Source organism: Dermacentor albipictus, chromosome 10 (genome assembly GCF_038994185.2).
Source record: "Dermacentor albipictus isolate Rhodes 1998 colony chromosome 10, USDA_Dalb.pri_finalv2, whole genome shotgun sequence".
Taxonomy (NCBI): domain Eukaryota; kingdom Metazoa; phylum Arthropoda; class Arachnida; order Ixodida; family Ixodidae; genus Dermacentor; species Dermacentor albipictus.
Genome location: NC_091830.1, coordinates 321,863 through 335,687, shown reverse-complemented (window position 1 = coordinate 335,687; position 13,825 = coordinate 321,863). Strand labels below are relative to the sequence as shown.

The 13,825-nt window shown below is 45.2% G+C and overlaps 1 protein-coding gene across 4 annotated transcripts in view; it reads left to right on the top strand.

Moving 5' to 3' along the window:
• Nucleotides 1-13,825, top strand: part of Patr-1 (Protein associated with topo II related - 1) — a 312,386-nt gene that overhangs the window by 171,067 nt on the left and 127,494 nt on the right. For 2 of the 4 annotated variants that reach the window (XM_070527720.1, XM_070527716.1), the window contains 2 exons: nt 6,409-6,466; nt 10,166-10,228. In XM_070527720.1, coding sequence (XP_070383821.1) covers nt 6,409-6,466; nt 10,166-10,228 — 121 coding nt within the window. The remainder of the gene's footprint in view (nt 1-6,408; nt 6,467-10,165; nt 10,229-13,825) is intronic. The other 2 variants (XM_070527717.1, XM_070527719.1) reach the window with 2 other exon arrangements.

Sequence of the window (13,825 nt, the reverse complement as noted above, 5' to 3'; positions counted from 1 at the left end):
TTCAAGGCAGTATTGGTTGCAGTGTAGTGAGGTTGAAATCTTGGCCAGTTGGTACATACTTGAACGAAAAAACCAGTCAAAAACACAAAGGACAAGAGGAGAGGTTCACACCACAACGACTGGACTATCAACTGAGGTTTATTAGAATCGGTGTAGTCCCAGCAGGGCCAGCAGAGCATGCGCAACTGCATCATCGCTAATCACATAGCATGAAAAGACTAGAAACGTTTCTATCGGGACCGACTTAGAAATTCAAATTCTTTTTCATGTAAGCGCACCGAGGTTGTACTAACGCAGTCATACCTAATAAACTGATGTACTTAGTACGCTTCCAAGATTTCTCGCTCTTCTTTGCCCTTGCCCCTACCAAGAATCGTCACATTGCTAAACAAAGGATAACAACCACACTCATTGCAATGGCGAGGCAAGTTTGCACCGTTATCTGACCCCAGGGAGGAGTGGTGCTCACGCAGGCGGTCATTAATACATCGACCGGTTTGGCCTATGTAAAATCTTTCGCATGTGAGAGGGAACTTATAAACAACCCCTGCAGCACATGCCGTGAAACGGTTTTCATGCTGCGTTGTGCAAACATGGTTCCTTGCCCTGCCTCGAGAAATGCGCGAACACAGACCCGAAAGCTTACAAGGGGCAGAAAACACAACACTTACTCCCTGCTTGGTGGCAACGTTCTTGATACTGTGGCTCACTTTATGCACATATGGCATAACTTCAAGTTTCCTACGTTCAATAGCCCCACCATCTACCAGCTTCGTACGTTCCTTCTTTAGCCTCTGCAGCAGCGATTTCGTCGTCAAAGAATGTTAGTTGCAGTTCTAGGAACCTGATGGAATGATTGCTAGGAAGTTCATGAGTGAAATTAAGAGTGCGTGAAGAAGCTTTAAAAGCAGTCAATACATCGTCTACTGCTGCGGGCCGAGTGTCATTTGGTAAAAGCTCTAAAAGTACTAAAAAATCGTCCACATACCTAAAAACTTTGCACACACGCTTGTTTAGCACGCACTTTGCACGCACACACGACGGGCATTTGTGCTGGATGTTTTCACTTAGGGGCAAGAAAGCTCTTTTACCATTTGGATCTGCACATTCAAAGATTGTATAAAGAGGGATTGCAATGAATTGTTTCCGCAATGCACTTGAAAGAAGCTGTCACCACGCCATTAAAAGTAGCTTTGACGCACAATCCCAACGTTTAGAATCCGCAGGGTTCCCTCCGCCTCTTTTGAAAGCAGTGGCTGAATCGCTGCTTCAGAGGCTAAAGAAGGAACGTACGAAGCTGGTAGATGGTGGGGCTATTGAACGTAGAAAACTTGAAGTTATGCCGTTGTGCATAAAGTGAGCCACAGTATCAAGAAAGTTGCTGCCAAGCAGGGAGTAAGTGTTGTTTTTTCTGCCCCTTGTAAGCTTTCGGGTCTGTGTTCGCGCATTTCTCGAGGCAGGGCAAGGAACCATGTTTGCACAACGAAGCATGAAAACCGTTTCACGGCATGTGCTGCAGGGGTTGTTTATAAGTTCCCTCTCACGTGCGAAAGATTTTACATAGGCCAAACCGGTCTATGTATTAATGACCGCCTGCATGAGCACCACTCCTCCCTGGGGTCAGATAACGGTGCAAACTTGCCTCGCCATTGCAATGAGTGTGGTTGTTATCCTTTGTTTAGCAATGTGACGATTCTTGGTAGGGGCAAGGGCAAAGAAGAGCGAGAAATCTTGGAAGCGTACTACATCAGTTTATTAGGTATAACTGCATTAGTACAACCTCGGTGCGCTTACATGAAAAAGAATTTGAATTTCTAAGTCGGTCCCGATAGAAACGTTTCTAGTCTTTTCATGCTATGTGATTAGCGATGATGCAGTTGCGAATGCTCTGCTGGCCCTGCTGGGACTACACTGATTCTAATAAACCTCAGTTGATAGTCCAGTCGTTGTGGTGTGAACCTCTCCTCTTGTCCTTTGTGTTTTTGACTGGTTTTTTCCTTCGAGTATTTGTTCACTTGCAGCTGAAAGACGCATTTTGTTTGCAGAAATCTCGCATACTAAGCTAAAACCACCTGAGTTCGCACATTCTAGATGGATGTACACGTTTTGCCTGGCTTGCTCACAGCTGGCAGGCTAACATGCTGATCCTACGTCATTACGCTGACTACACAGTTGTACTTGCATAGAGTACTTTTCGCAAAGAGCAAAGGGAGGAATATTCCAATATGTCGTTTTCAGCAAACCTCCTTATCAACCTCGACCATGGGGTTGCTATGATGAATAGCTAACATGGCTGTTCGTTATAACAAGTTACAGTCAAATGCCTTTATAATGGAGTGCTTCGGGTCTCCGAAATCATTTGTTATGCAGGTCACACCATATTAAATGTGCATTGCACAGCTCAAAACAGAACCAGGAGAGAATGTTTGTCTGTTATGCAGGTAATTTCATTGTAGAGGCGTTCATCGAAGATACGCTTGACTGTATAACTATTTTGAAGCTGAAGACTGGGTGTGTTTTATAGCAAGTTGGATTGCCCAACATTTTGACGGGACACAAAGAAGAGAAACACACACACAGCAGAACGCTGAGGATACAAAACTTGCTAAGGTTGAAGGCTGGATGTGTTGATACACTGTAGACTCCCTTTAAGACGAACTCCAAGGGATCATGAAAAGTGTTCGTCTTATCAGAAGTTCGTCTAATCGGGAGTGCTTCTAAAAATGATGTTTGAGCATGCAGTGTGTGTCCAAGTACCTCGTATATGAGAACAAATGAATGAAATGGCTTTTCAGGAAAAAAGATAGCTGCAATATAAGCATTTATTGCACTACTAGTGGTATACTACACATTGCCTAGTAAGGCATCAGGCACTGTTCACTGTTACCCAGTCTGTTATTCTTTTTTGTGGCTATCGAGAAAATCGCCTGGCTGCTACAAATGCAGACATCTCACTTAATTTTCTAAGATATTCCTCACTGCCCTCACATTGTTCGAAAAACTGCACTAAAGTATCCAGGCAGGCGTCAGCTGCATTACAGGTCACTTGTGCAGATTCAGGCACAACATCCATGCTGTCATCGTCAGCAGCAGTTTCTGATGCCAGGTCGAGCACCTCTTCAATGAAAGCTTCCACTGTGTCAGTCCTGCATGTTTGCACACCTTCATCAACGCTGACATGCACACTCATGTCAATGCAGACACCCTTACTTCTCAGCGTAGAAACGATGCTGCTCTCCTCCAAGTTCACTGTAGAGTCCTCGCTCCTAGTATCGCAGTCATTCTGCACTGGAGCTGTCACTAGGTGCCATAAATCCCGCATGGTGGAAGGCATTGGCAATGGTCACTTGGCACTTGTTAGTAAGTGGACAGCTCTTGAAGGGACACTAAAGGTTCATATTAAGTCAATGTGGACTGTTGAAATACCATCGCAGAAACCTCGAAATGCTTGTTTCATGCGAAGAAGAGACTTATTTTAAGAGAAAATGCATTCTAAAGTGTCCGCGTACCTCTAGTGCAGTTCAAGTCGCCTGCCCTCCGATTGAGGAGTGGTGACGTCATGGTCTCATAATGACGTTGCGCCGTCGGTGAGTAAAATGGCGCCCGCAGACGGCGCTACAGCTTTTCTGCGCAAAACGCAAACGCGCGGTCAGAAACAGAGCCAAGATGGAACCGACAGCAGCGCGAAAGTGGAACTATTGTGACTAACGGAAGGGAAACCGCGTGACGATAAGCTGGTTCTTTATTTTATGACGCCAACGTCGACACTCGTTGCAATGGACGACCCTAACAACGACACATTGGCTCGCGATGCTGGGCTTGACTTCAGTGATTTCAGCACTGATGAACGTGACCTGCTGCTGAGGGCTCGCGCTGCCGGCGTCATTGCATGCTACTACGACGGCAACTGTATGTTATGGCTGTACATATTCGCACATTTGTAGCTTTTCCTTCGTGAAAACCAAATGCCGCACTCACCACCCCGTCTTCGACCTGCAGTTGTTCTTGCACTTCGGAGAATGCCAGCAAGACCAATGGAACAGCGCTGCGGGAAGCGTTACTTTGAAAGGCACTCCACACGACTTCAGTAAGCCGGTGCTAAACTCGTAATCCTCTGCACGAAAGTGCAGCAAGCACACTATGCGATTTTTTTACTCTTTGCTAACGCGCTGTGGGAGAGGTACGGCACTTAACCACTTCGAAGGGAGAGGTTCACTCGTTGGCACACAGTGATAAGTAACATTGGATTCGCCGCTGCAACTGCCCCTGGCCAAGTTCCATGGACCGTTTGCACATCCCACTACATCACATGAATGTGGCATTCTCGCTGCTTGTTCCAAATGCAAGTTTCGCGATCCAGCAGAACCAGTGCAGCACGACACGATAACGAAATAACTGAAATTCCAAAGCGCGCGCGGCGCAGAGTCGAGCAAAAACTAAACCTTTCGATCACCCTTACTACTCAAGGGTAACGTGAAAATGTTATTTTTTCTTAGAATCGAATAGAAGCGGACAAGTAGCATTTTCTTCTGTCTTATAATCTAATGAAATGATCTTTTTTAATACGAGTAGTTGAGTACTAGTGACATAAATTATGAGGAGTGCCCTCGTCATCGAGCTAGTACCAGAATTTCGCTGTGGGGCTCAAATCATGTCATGCATTTATCTCAATTTCTCGGTTACTGAAGCTCTGTTCGCGATTATATTGACGCCTTAGATCTTCTAGAGCATTGCTTTATCACTTGAACTTGACTTCATGGTTACCTTTAGTGTCCCTTTAACAGGTTCGCTGTGTACTCTTTACCGCTCTCCATGCAAATTAGCATCCTCTGCAACAAAGAGCGACGAACGTGCCTCTTCAAGCTGCTGATTACTCCCTGGTCCATGTGCTGTAGCTTCGCAGTTGTATTTGCTGGTAGAAACTCCAGACACATGGCAGAAAGTCAGGCGACGTGACCGTGTGCGGGACAGTTATCAACAACAAAGAGAACTTTTCTCTCTCTGATGCATCTCTTGATGATCCAGCTCCTGAAGCCGCTGCTGGAAAAGCACTTGCGTCATCCACGCTTTCGAATTAGCCATGTATGTGACCGGCAGCGTTTTTATGCTTTTAAAGCAGCGTGGTGCTTTAGACTTCCCGATCACCAGCAACCTTAGTTTGTCAGTCCCAGTCATATTTGCGCCCACGAGGTCCGTTGCAATGTGCCACAACAATGTTACAATGTGCCCTACAACATTGTAATTAATATGTGTGCGATTCAAGCAATAATGAAAAAGCTCACTCATTAAAAGCAATTAACTAATTAATATTTCGTGATGAAAAAAAATTCTGGCTGTAAGTACATACGACTGCCGCTACAGTGCAATCGGCACGATTTCTCTAAATCTTTTGAGTTTTTAAAAAATCTTGGCCCAAGTTAACTGGGACACCCTGTATATTAAGTGTTTTACTGCATTTGTTTATTGATTTTTGGGACGTTCAATTATTTGACATGTGGTCAAATCGGTGTGGGGAAAGGGCACAATATTCCATTTTATAATTTTTTTTTTCACGTGTACGCTGCTGTGGGCTCAATGGTGTTTAATTGCGAGTTTGAAGAAATTGAAAACCGAAGTGAAGAAGGCGAGCTGAGGGCAGGTGACACGGGAGCTGGAAGGAAAAAAGAACAAGACTAAAGAAAAGGAGTGCTAGGGGAAGAGCGTGCGGAGGAGCTTGAGCGGCGAAGCCACGGTGGTAACAGATTGAGCGCGACGTTCGGGAAGAGCTCCTGCCATTGTTCCTGCTGCGGCCGAGTGACGAAGGGCCAGATGTGGAGGCCTGTTATGGGACCAAGGACGAGGCCTGCTAAGCAACTCCTGCGAGGATGCAGTTGCTGTGGGTCGTTCCTGGTCCAGGCCTACCGAGACGCTGCTAGCATGGGTCGACCCTGGGTCGCGGTCCTCGTGAGTTGCGGCCGGACATAGCAGTGGTGTCCTCAATGTAGGCAGGTGCCGGCATGCGGTAGCGCAGCCTTGCGCTGGCGACAGTTTCAGCCGCGACCCAAACTGTGAGATGGTCTTTTGAACTGTTGACGCACCGAACGTTGGTGTAGGGCTGGTATTGTCTCAACTCCCTGTCCTTCTCTGGACTGAGCGTCGCGTACATCTGTCTGCACGTGAAGCTTGATCTGTGATGCTGTTTTGTTTTCCTTTTCTTTCCGTTGCCCATCATTACTGTGAAAGATAAATATTTGTTTTTGCCTACTAGCGTTTCTTGCACATCCTTTCTGTTCCTAAGATACACAAACTAGTGACGAATGTCTATAATCATCACAACTGGATATGTTTTCCGATCTCGTGAAATCTGAATTAGCAGGTCTTTACTGTAATGCATATTTGAGCTTTTGTTTCACACCTTTTTTTTTGCAGACAGCACAATCCAAAGCCAGATGCCACTGCCAGGCAACCTGCCTTTCAGACCCGGATTGTGAGTACAACACTTGGCCTGTTTCATTTGCCACCTTAGCGTGTTGGGAAAAATCTCGCAAGGGATGTCGTGTGTGGTTAGAAGGAACAAAATATCTATAAAGATGGCTTTGTAGTAAGGCTGTTTATTTTTGTTTACGTTTCTGCAAGATTCTTTATTCAGACTTGACATAAAAATTGGTCAAAATAATTAGGTATCACATAGAGAATAGGCAAAGCTGATGTTTTTACTGTGCCAAACTGTGCGCAAAGCATGTTTCCTAATTGGAACACTTTTTCCACTACCTGTTCTAAGGTCTCGTTGCACCTTCAACAATAGTTCAGTAAGTACAGCACTCTTGATTTGATGGTGCACTGTTTGTCACCTAGACTCTGCCTGAATTTTATGCCATGACAATTGCACATGACTTCACAGGGCTCTTCTTGCTCACTGGTGTGCAAGTGCTTTGCAAGCTCTTTGTTTTGAGTTTGGAGCAGGAACTATTTTATGAGGCCTGTTTATTTTGCATTGTTAGAGGTTCTGCCACAACTACATGCAATACCTGTATCCACTTGTACTGACTGAGCAATTTTTTGAAGGTAAGGTTTTGTTAGCCGACTTCAGATGAATTTGGCATATGTGGGATCTGGGTATATTGTAACCACTTCTAGAAAGAAACAGTTTGGTTAGGTGACTTGTAGATGTCGTACGAACATGACAATGGTAATAAATAATGCCTTGTGATGCTGAGAATATGCAGTAAAGTCAACAACTCAGGATATAATAAAGAACTAGTGTAAGTTGCCATAAACAGGGTGGGATGCGAGAGTGGTTCACTGTCGCCCTCTGCTGTGCCACCGCCAAGTGCCATCTAAGTTAACTGCTGCGCCCTCCACCAGATGGTGTGGAGTGCCCGAGTTCAATGGGGCGTCTTGATGCATATGTGCCGCCATGTACGGTGAGACAGAAGGTATGCGCAGGCAGTTCAGGAGGAGAGCCAGGTTGGAGAGGTGTCTAAGTTTGCATGCATGTGCGGAGGTGAAAGCAGCCTGCCAGTCTCACTGATCTCTACTCACTGCTCAGTAGCTGGCCTTAACGGAGCCCTAGTGCAGCATAATATCTCGGGAGTGCGTGACGGGCAAGTTTGACTCCAGTGTAGCATGGATGCAAAACACGTGTGGCACCATTTTGCTATGCTGGCGAAAAGGGGGCGCTCATATAGTCTTGTGTCTGGCGCAGTGTCAAGTGATTTCGGCCAACAGGAAACAGACAAGAAGCAGAAAGACCCACAGCGTACATTTATGGTTCAAAACAAGTTAAGGACTGTGCAAAGGCTGATGAAACAAAGAAAGTTAGGCATAACGTTAAGAGACAGGAAGAGAGCGGTGTGGATCAGAGAGCAAACAGGATAGCCAATATTCTAATTGACATTAAAAGAAAGAAAGCTGGGCAGGTCATGTAATGGATAGGTTAGATAGGTGGACCAATAGGGTTACAAAATTGATGCCAAGAGAAGGGAAGCGCAGTCAAGGATGGCAGAAGGCTAGGTGGGGCTATGAAATTGGGAAATTCGCAGCGCTAGATGGAATAGGTTGGCGCAGGACAAGGATAATTGGAGATGGCAGAAGCCTTCGTCCTGCAGTGGACATGAAATAGGATGATGATGATGAAAGACGTATGTGTTGCTTGTCAATGTCTGCTGTAGTTACAAGCATGCTGCTGCTTGTGTGCTGCAGCATAAGACCAATGATCGGTAATGGCATGTGCGTGTGTGTGTGCGTGTGTGTGCGTGTGTGTGTGTGTGTGTGTGTGTGTGTGTGTGTGCGCGCGCGCGCGCGTGCGTGCGTGCGCGTGCGTGCGTGCATGTCATGAAATGGGTGTGCTCAGGGCAATGAGAGGAAGTGTAATTCTTCATCTCCTTTAATCTCTTGTATGTAATATTCTTTAGTTCATAGGTTGGCAGATGTGTCCTTGTCTGTTCTTTTTCTATTCTTTGTCACTGCCTTTTTCTCTATCATGTGTATGGGAGTAGCATGTATAGATGGCATAACATTGCAACATCTAGCTGGATTAAATGAGCATTGGCTGTTTTCTTGTTATAAGTGGCTGGTAAAGCTTGTACATAGTTTTGGCTTCTTAGTTAGTCAAAGATGTCATTGAGCTTCGACATGTTTTGTCCTCGCCTCCCTACCAAATTGTCACATCACAAATTTTTGCAAAAGGAGCAAGAGACAAATACATTGTACTTGGTAAGCACATCTCTAGGTGTGAGGGATGGACATTTCATCACAGTTAAGCTTTGCGTTTCCTTCTTTTGTCGCACTCGCTTAAACAAGCAATTTAAAAGGCCCCTCACCAGGTCTGGCCATTTTGAGCTGACAAGTTCAGAGCATACATGAATACTGAGGCAGAACAAGCGGATCGCAAAGCATGATCACGCACTGGAACACGGTAGAAAATGGCATAGTTTCAGTACGTGCGCACGTGACCGCACGACCGTGGGAACAAGCAGATGAAGCGGAAGTACATCTCTCTTGCTTCGGTGCAAAGTAAAACAAAAAAACACGGAGACATTTCATTTGTGTGTTTTGTTTCTCTAAACTTCAATTCGTCAATTCAAGCAACAGACACAAATAACAGATGTTGCCTTAAATAATTCTCGAAGTCATGTGTCTGGATGATTAACGCCATGCTGCAGACACGAGTACGGTACATGAGTACGTCATCCTCCGGCTTGGAACGCGGTGGCCTTGAGAAGAAAGAAAAACGGCGTTCGGTTTGAAATTTTAGATCGTTTCAAGGTACGTAGTGAGGTAGTACTTTACAGACACAATCATTATCCTGCAATGTATGCTCTGCGCTTGTCAGCTCAGAATGGCCAGACTTGGTGAGGGGCCCTTTAAGACATATAGGTGGCAGCCTTTGTAACAGCTAAACTTGAAAAACTCGTTTAGGAACTGGAAACATTTTAAAGCAGTAGCAGAACATACTGATCGCTCTGTGCAGCCTGCATTTATTCTCCAAACATTCTGCTCCATATGCCATAAACGGTCTGTGCCACTGTTAAAGTATACGCGTGGCAGTTACATACAAGAGTCTTATGCTGTTCCCCATGCTGTCAAAACTGCCCCTATTGTTATATTCCTGTATTCTGCCAATTATCAGGGGAGCTGAGAGTGTGGATGCCTTATATATATATATAAAAAAACTAGGCATCAGTCAAGATACTAGGGAGACCTTAAGTAGGTCAAGGTAATTTAGAACCACTAATTGAGTGATGGAAAGAAATAAGTACAATATTGGCCTACCTATTGCACTAGGGGGCTATATTCTAATTGAAATGAAGTGATATAATGCATGTAACAAGTTAAATGTATTCTACATTCTCAGTACATCAATAGGTGATATACCAAGGGGAAGGGAATACTTTCAAAGACGGAAGAGTCAGATTAGGGACACGATTAAGAAATTAGTGAGTGCTTGATGCTGGACAGGAATGATTGAAAATCTTTGAGAGATGCCTGCAGTGGATTTAGTAGGGTGACGCTTGTTTGAGTGGTCATTGCATTGCTTGAACTTAACTCTACACTTAAAGAATGCTTTGTATGTAAACAAAGAAAAGCAATGCTTTCTTGTCTTTCTTGTGGTGTGTTCCTTCCTATCATCTCTCTGTCTCACTCTTTGCTGTTCTGTCCCCATGTATTGGTGTTTGGTCAACAGCAGCACTATGGACCTTCGACGCCTCCTCTACCCTCGGCAGGTTCAACACCCACTTCTGAATAAGTATGTTCATCGAAATGTCCATCTGATAACGTCAGCTCTCTGCTTTTGTACAAAACCTAATGCAGTTGGCACGGTCGTCTGTAGTTTAAATAAATGCTTTCAGCAGCTAGCAAGTAGCCAGCAGTTGTGTGGCGAGCACACTGTTTCCACTGCTTGCACTACTGTGAAATCCTATGAATATTTAAAACCTGGCTGCTGCTCATACCATACAAATTTGCCATACCACACTTTTTCATTTTCTACCAAGTTGTGCAAACAGGCCAATTGCTAGAAATGGAGGATGGGTGGGACTATGGCACCATTTTTACCTTGAAAAAGGGAAGGCTGGAGCCACGTTTCAACAACGGAAGTTCTATTCATTGGGACTCTTGTTGAAACATTGGCTTAAGAGGAAGGTTTAGCTCGGGTGTTCCTATCTAAATACATGTAAAAGGAGAATTCATCTTTCGCATCAACCACTGCACTGAATTTGACAATGTGTAATGCTTATCAAAGAAAAAATTAATCTAGTGGCTGTTGGTTTCCAATTTTTTATTTAGGTTGTCAATTTCTTGTTAAAAATTTACAAAAATCGCAAGTTCTCAGAAAAACGAAACTATGCAGTTTACAACTCTAACTTGGCACTGAAAAAGTATCACAATTCTGTGAATCGCATTTAATAGCACATCTAAAGCGAACAAAATTGAAAAGTTACTCATGAATCTAAAAAAATTTAGTCATAGGTAAATACAGCTTTTGCAGCACCCTTGTACACAATGTAACGAATTCAGGTAAGATACATAATAAAACTGCGCTTAGTATCTTCATAACACAGACTCCATTTTGTTCCATCGCACTTCTTCTTTGTTCTCTTTTGTTACCCTGCCCCTTGTCTTGTTTCAACTTCTATATGCAGGCCGTAATAGTATTGCTTCATTCGCCCCAGCATTGTTTGCATCCCTCCTAGGATGATACTTGAATATATTCCCAATAGCAGCGGATTCATATTGTCATTGGGACCGATGTACCTTACGGTCTTTAAGAGTCCTTGTTGACTTGCCGTCTTGATCACACGAAATTGTCTGTTGTAGGCCGCATTCAGGCTTCGCCCTCTATTTACCAGTACGAAGCCATTGACGTCGAGTGTGTGTAATATTGTATTAAAGCGGAGCTTTCTTTGCCTCTTCCTTCGACTTTCCCACTGCTGCTGCTGCTGCTGTGGCGAACACCGTGTAGAGAGGTGGTTCAGAGTGTGTATTGTTATGATTGGGGGTTCAGTCCCATAGCTCGTGATCCATTGTCAAGATTGGAGTCGGGCATGAATTAGAAGGTAGCTGGCCCATGCCGTCGTCCAACTTATCAACGCTGAGGACGTTGATGAAGGGAGGGACTGCTTCTCATCGAGAACGAGGAATATGGGTTTATTTACAGTATTTATATCCGTCTAACATGACTTTTTGAGAAAGTACATCAGTCTAACATGACTGCTTGAGAAAGTACATCAGTCTAACATGACTGCTTGAGAGAGAGCGTTTTGAGCAGCCGCACAACAGCAGTTTTTAAACACTCGGTCCTCTCCCGATACCCAGGTGACAGAAACGGCCGTCCAAGCACTGTAGGCGAGTTGACCAGACACCGTAGGGGAGAACGAGGCACCGTAGGGGCATTTATTCCCTGAACTGCAGCGTGCCCGCCGGCCGCCCATTGTCTGGCGTCTTGGTCGGCACGTGGGAAGGGGTGTCAGTAGACTTTCCCGTGGCTCAGTAACAATAGTTGGCCGGCCGAGCCCGTTGAGTTACAATGGCGACTTCGTCAAACTCGGCTCCAGTGACGGAGAGTCGAGGACGCACATATTGTTGTTCACACACAGTCGACTTAGTCACGCCGTGGCTAGAAGTGTGCGGCGACGCTCCAGGAAAGTTGCCGCCACAGTCGCAACTGGTTGGCAAAACTTGCACTGCAGCTGGCCGTTCTTAACAGTATGTAGATCACAGGCGCGAGTCAAAGTGGAAAGGCGACCAGAAAAACTCGTTTTTACCCTACCACGTCGAATGTGCACAATGCCCTCTGGAGCTCCCTAGCTGTCACGACATTAGCGGCTTGACAGCTGTAATTATCCGTGACTCCCCTCAGAAGCATTGCAGGGACTGCAGCGCTTCCCTTTCTGCTAATGTGTGAGGCTAGAGGGGACAAGGATTGAACTGTAGAGAGAAGAAGCCGAGGGAGAAGAGGCAGTTCCAATATAAGAGAGGGGTGAAGGGATGTGATAAGGCAAGGAAACCCCACTACTTTACACGACAGCAGTTGCAGGGAAACAGGACAAGCTTAAGTTCAAGACACAGTACAGTTTGTTGCTGCTATTTCAGAAAAATAAACGCCATGCAAATAGGTCAAGCGGACAAATTACGCAGGGCATGCTGAAGCAGAGCCGCATTAATTAAAGCCCACTGCAGGGTCTGGGCAACAATACGGAAGCGGTCGACCGTCAAATCAACACTTTTGAGCCCACCGCGGTAGCTTTGCAACTATGGCATTGCTAGAGTTAGTGGATTTGATCCCAATCACGTCAGCCGCATTTCGACAGGGGCGAAATAGAAAACCCATGTGCACTTCGATTTTGGGACACGTTAAAGAACATCACGGTGTCAAAATTAATGCGGAGTCCGCCACTACGGCTTGCCTCATAATTCCAGTGTGGTTTTGGAACATAGAACCCTATAATCCAATTCAAGTTTAATGCTTCTGCCACAATGCAATGTGCCATGTGAGGAAATGACAACGCTCAACCCTCTCGGAGGTTATAAAATATGGTGCACAACAACGCCTCAAGCGAACACCTCTCCCTGTGTGTTCAGTGTACTGTGCAGACAAGCAGCAGTGCTGCATGCAAGGTAACGTTTTACATCCACTCAACACTCTTGTGTTAACCTAAACGTTGAAGAAATTTAGCTTTAGCCATCAACATCACCCCTAATCGTTGTCAATTGAAGCATCCAGCACGGAAAGCTTCGCTTACATAAGATTCCCACAGTGCGTGGGATCTGCATAAGTTATTGCCTCTTGTCGAAATTTCTCTTAATTCTTTCACGATAGCTTGATCTACTGTCTAACAGTTCGTGCTGCTTCTGTGAGCTTTATGTTCTTGTCAATGCCGAGGCTTATATCCGCGGGCAGATAAGGTGGTCTCCCAGTTGCAGTGAACAGAGGAGTGCATCCCAGGTCAATCGTATACAAGCGGTTGTGGTGAGCTACTGCCGCTTCCAGACGACGTTTGCAACCACCTGGGAATGCTGGATATATGCTAATGTATTGCTTGATGTCCCTGATAGCCCTTTCAGCTAGCCCGTTTTCTGCGGGATGATAGGGCACAGTGAACCGTAACTTGATGTTGCGCTTTTCAGCCCATTCCTGTAGCCGACGACTTCATAAAGCAGGTCCATTATCGAAGACAATTACTTGTACATTGTCAAACATTTTCCTGTTCAAAAAGGAAATTACGCTGTTAGCATCTTCTTTACCACGTCTTGCTGCAATCATCCTGGTGCACTCATCAATGCACAACAGGAAAGCTTGTGTCTTAACTCCTACAGACTTTTGTCGTAGTTCTGCAAAGTCTAG